The 5,015-nt window shown below is 34.3% G+C and overlaps 1 protein-coding gene across 2 annotated transcripts in view; it reads left to right on the plus strand.

Moving 5' to 3' along the window:
* The first annotated feature begins 469 nt into the window (after nt 1–469).
* The window catches only part of CYTH3 (cytohesin 3), a 22,621-nt gene continuing 18,075 nt past the window's right edge, over nt 470–5,015 (plus strand). For both annotated transcript variants that reach the window (XM_010288644.1, XM_010288645.1), the window contains exons 1-3: nt 470–586; nt 1,155–1,219; nt 1,653–1,719. In XM_010288644.1, coding sequence (XP_010286946.1) covers nt 470–586; nt 1,155–1,219; nt 1,653–1,719 — 249 coding nt within the window. The remainder of the gene's footprint in view (nt 587–1,154; nt 1,220–1,652; nt 1,720–5,015) is intronic.

Below are 5,015 nucleotides of genomic sequence, written 5' to 3' on the forward strand. Positions count from 1 at the left end.
TCTTGGTGATGAGTTGTATATAGCTTTGGCTTTTCTTTGGCTTTTTTGCCTGAAAGATAGTCATGTCTTTTGAATCATTAATCATGTACATGAAGAATTTTGGTTGTTACTGAAATAGTTGGAACGATATCAGACTTGAATTTGGCAATTAAGCTGTAGAGCCAAATCTTACCACATATTATATGATAACAAGTTCCTTTTGATTGTATAACTTTCTTTTGAAAGATAGTTTCTGTCCATAGTCATTCATTCAATTACCTTACTTATTAGAATTCTGCTTTATAAAAATGATAAATTAGGTTTGGTGGTTTGATTTTTTTGTTTGTTTCTTTTGTTTGTTTGTTTGAGTTGTTGTTCCGTTTTTTTCCCAGAAAATGATGCCAGATGAAAAAAATGCCCTGATACTTCATGTAAACTTATTTTTCTTAATCAGGTTCATTCAGTTTTCTGCGATGAGGTACATTTGCAAATGCTAAAAGACTGTACGTTTTGCTCTATTCTAGTGCCTGATGACCTCTCCATAGAAGAAAGAGAAGAGCTTTTAAATATTCGTCGCAGGAAGAAAGAACTGATTGATGATATTGAGGTAATTGATTTATCTATAAAGATCTTTAGAAGACTGCTTCAGTAGATTAAGTTACAGTAAACTGCATACCTAGGTATGAATTCCAGGTAATGCTTTTAAAAGCATATAAATGGCTTAAGCTAAATCTTACTAATAATGAATACGATCTATGCATCATTTGTGTGCTTTTAAAAATGATGACTTCTGTATTTATGTAACACAATATGTGCATATGTACACATTTTGATTTGTGTAATCAAGAACTCATTAAACAGCAGATTTGCATACAGGGTAGGAGTGAGTGAGAAATCTGGGTAAAGAAATCTTATACTGAAATTGGTAATGGCAATTTGGTCTTGATGCTCTGACAGCGTACACTGGGAGATCAGATCCATGAGTGTAACAGTCACTCAGTTGTGGTAAAATCTTTAAGCTAAATATCGAAGGAAGCTATAAGATTCATCACTTTTCTTCAGGTGACTAGTAAATACTAGAAAATAAAACCTAATTGATCATGTTAATATATGACAGATGATTTCAAAAAGTGTTTTAATGTAGGCTAACATATTGTCCTTCCTTCTTTTGACAGCGATTAAAATTTGAAATTGCTGAGGTTATGACAGAAATTGATAATCTGACTAGTGTAGAAGAAAGGTAAGTAATGCTAACATATGGACATGATTCAGTAAGACCTTGGAACAGGTCTTCCAGGCATAGCAAATAAAAATAGCTTTATCATGCTAAACAAACATTGGATAACCTTTATTCAGTCAGTTATAATGTCTCTAAAGCCTGACTTGATCCTGTTCAGGTGTGTCATTCATTTGGATAGAGAATATGTTGGATAGAATGTAATATTTAGACTGTCCAATTGATAATTATATAGTTCTCTGAAGCGGCAATCACTTGAAAGAATTGAAAATGGTAACATTATTTTCTCCCTTACAAAAAGTGAATGTCTTGTTTTTGTAACAGAAAATACAAAGTAGCCAAAATTTAAATTAAAAGAATCTCATCCAGAAGTTGTTGTTTTTGTAAAAGAGCAACTGATAACTGTTTGTTGTTTCTTCTTTTTCTCTATGTGTAGCAAAACTACACAAAGAAATAAGCAAATAGCCATGGGAAGGAAGAAATTCAACATGGACCCTAAGAAGGTAGAGAATTTTTTCCCCACTTGTCAGGAATCAAATTCCTGCTTGCAATATGTTCTATGACAAATATGTTTGTTTCTTAAGAAAACATTTCTGATAATATAAATTCACAGGCCTTAGTTGTATATCCTGTAACACACTGAGCAGAGGGTTAAATTAGAAGCAGTCCTCTAGTCATTTGCAGTCATGTATGCTTTTTTCACTTAAGCAAACCTTTTTTGATAACGGAGATTATTTATCAACAATCAAATATACCAGGTATTGATTGAGCTGGCTCACAGAAAGATTGTTTGTACCTGATAGAGGTGTTCTTTTTTGATATATCAAATATAATTCTAAAAATATTTTGGTGTTTGGTTATTAGCGAGGCCATACTTTTGGTTTTTTTATGCCCTCCTATTTTTGTTTCTTCTAAAATACCTCTAACATGTTTTTTAATTTGTTCTCATATAGGCTTTTATATTTGCATATCTAAATTCTGTTTGTGAAAAAGGCATGTATGAACGTTTATATACATATATATGTGTACCTATATGTCTAGTACAAACACCTGCAGGTAGAAGCTTGGTTACCAATTTCAAGAAGTCTACTGTGCATTTAGCCAAAAAGTAAAGTAGTGCATTTCGCTGCAGTGCCTCTACTTTTCTTAAATAATTGTTAATTTTCTGGAAAATTTGGGGACCTGCACGTGCTCTTACAGACCTTCCCGACACATTTAAGAGCTGGTTTGACATATTTGACCTTTAGCCTTTACTTTTCATTTTAGGTCTTCCTTGCTTTGTTCTACTGCCTTCTGTTGTTTGTAATTGAGATTCCATTTTGAATTTGTGAAGAGCCTTCTTTAAGGTCTTTTTGGAAATTGTTTAGCATTTGTTTTTCTGTGTTGGTTCCTGACATGTTTTCTGTCCAGTTGTATTGAATTGAGTTACATTTTGGTGGCTTTTCTGTCATGGTCCAAATACAGTGATGGCTGCTATTCTTCAAGCGGGTTTCAATTTACCAGAAAAACTCAAGTACTTTGAGATGTAGAACCCTTTTTAAGCTTCTGACCTTGTCCTTTATTTTCCATTTTGGTGACTGCCTAACTTCAGTTCTGTTGAGGTCAGAATATCCCTAAATATCCTCATAGTTTGCTGTTGTCCTCCAGCTCTTTCACATCCTAGAAGTTTGTGGCAAAGTCACAGGATGATGTCAGATGCTTTCATTCCAGTATGAACTATTTTTTGTTACAGTTCTTGTTGGGTGAAATTATTTCTATAAATAGATGCCATGGCCATATTGCTACTCTAACATGATTTAAATGTGGTTAAACAGACTTACAGTAGTAATTTCTTAATAATGTCTGTGAATCAGTGGTGGCCTGCAGTAGCTGGCTGCTCTAAAGCTGGATCATCTTGTTTGCAGCTGCTACTTTAAATTACAGGCAGCTAAAATATATGTCCTTCTAGTGTTGAGAGAATTGACTTGGGGTCATTGCGAAAAAGATGGTTTTCATTCATAAATGAGTGGGAAGGTGGCCTCTGGAGCTAGGAATGTGAAAGAACTGGGGTAATAATACATGCGGTGAATCCCCCAAGTTTCCTTCTTTAAAACCAAGTAAGAGTACTAATGTTTTCCTGTTAGCAGGAACACACTGAAGTAATTTTCTGTTACTGTTTTTATTTGAAGACCTTTACATTTTCTAGTGTGTAACCTACATGTAGAGTAATTCTTCCTGCCCCCACCCAGAAAATCCTCTTTCAAAATAGTTGTGTTTAACACGGCTACGTGGTGTAGTATCACGTACCTTGCTGTTTGGATTTGGTTAGCTAGCGTGGGAAGGGCTATAATGGTGAAGTTTGTAAAACACTTCAAGAATCCCTGTGCAGAGGACATAAAGCTGTGCTTGAAATTAGCAGCACTGGAAGTCCATACTGCCTGCGTTGGGTCCAGAAAATGAATTCTCTATGACAAAGGCAGGGTTTAAATAACTGCAAAATTTGTAATTAAGTTACTGTAAAAGCTATGAAATTCAAAGCAGATTTCATTGCACTGATGAAAAAAACAATCTATGCAATATTTGTAGTGAATCTTTAATAGTTCTGTAGACATGAATGTTGTGTGGGGCGGTCAAACTAGTACATCTGTCTTCTGCCTCCTATCAGTCTACAGAAAGAAAATTTGCATCAAGACAAAAGATGGCGTAGGAGTTGATGGGTATTTGGCTGACCTATTTTACCATTTATTCCAGACGCTGGAGTTGTTGTCCCAGACAAATTCCTTTTCCTGTCTATTTGACTTCTGGTTCTCTAACATTTTAAGAATAAGTTAAGGCCCGCCCCCCCCCCGCCCCTGGACAAACAGCCAGAAAAAGGGAAATAGGATTTATTTTTATAATATGTTAAAGTATTGGCTTCTGCGCACAGAAATTCATTTGCCATGCTTCTATTCATGTCCATTATCTTTTTCAGTAACTTGTATAACTTCTTAAAAACTCTTCTGGTCAGCCTGTTTACACTAAACATGAATAATATGGTCCAGGTGTTGAACAAGGGAATCTGCAACTGCTGTTTCTGATGTTTGTTAGAAGTAAGGCTCTCTGTTGGTTGACAGAGCTGAGAAAGCTTTTTGAATAACTTGGTATGGGAAAAAATATTATGTTTCGTAGTCAATTGAATTTGTTATACAAATAGTTATCAAATAAGCTTTGAAGGGATCATTTCTGAGGAAAGCTCAGCTATTTCTGCTTCAAGGTAAAATGGATATATTCTTTGCAACGAAATCATGTCTCTTCTGAAATGACTTATAAAAATATTGAGTTGTTGGAGTCAGGATATCAGCCTGTCATTGAAATTAAGTTTAGAGATGATGATAAAGTTGTTTTGAGAGAATTGCATTCCAGACTTTTTAAAAAAAGCTTCAAGCCGTATAACATCACAGTTCACTTTTGTTGTTAAATTAGGTCAGAAAATTGACTTTTTTTTTTTGTCAGGCAGGTAATAATTTCATTATAAAGAAACAGAATCAACCAAACAGAAGGATAATTACTTTTTTGAATGTTCCTGCAGGGCCTCCTGTGCTATATCAAAAAGTAATGGAAGTTTTCCCAGTGGTAATGCAATAAAAAAAGAAATATATTCCATTTGCAGAAATCAAAAAACTTACAATATTTCTGAAATTTTAAAATAATCTAGTGGAAAAGATTTGGAATAATTTATGAAGCTCTTCTGTACATATTTGGAATCCAAGTCATTAAGGTTACTTAACCGTTGCCACTTATACTTTTCACTAGCATGCTGTTAACAGTTTTATGAAATCAG

This window comes from Phaethon lepturus, unplaced genomic scaffold (genome assembly GCF_000687285.1).
Source record: "Phaethon lepturus isolate BGI_N335 unplaced genomic scaffold, ASM68728v1 scaffold17486, whole genome shotgun sequence".
Lineage (NCBI taxonomy): Eukaryota > Metazoa > Chordata > Aves > Phaethontiformes > Phaethontidae > Phaethon > Phaethon lepturus.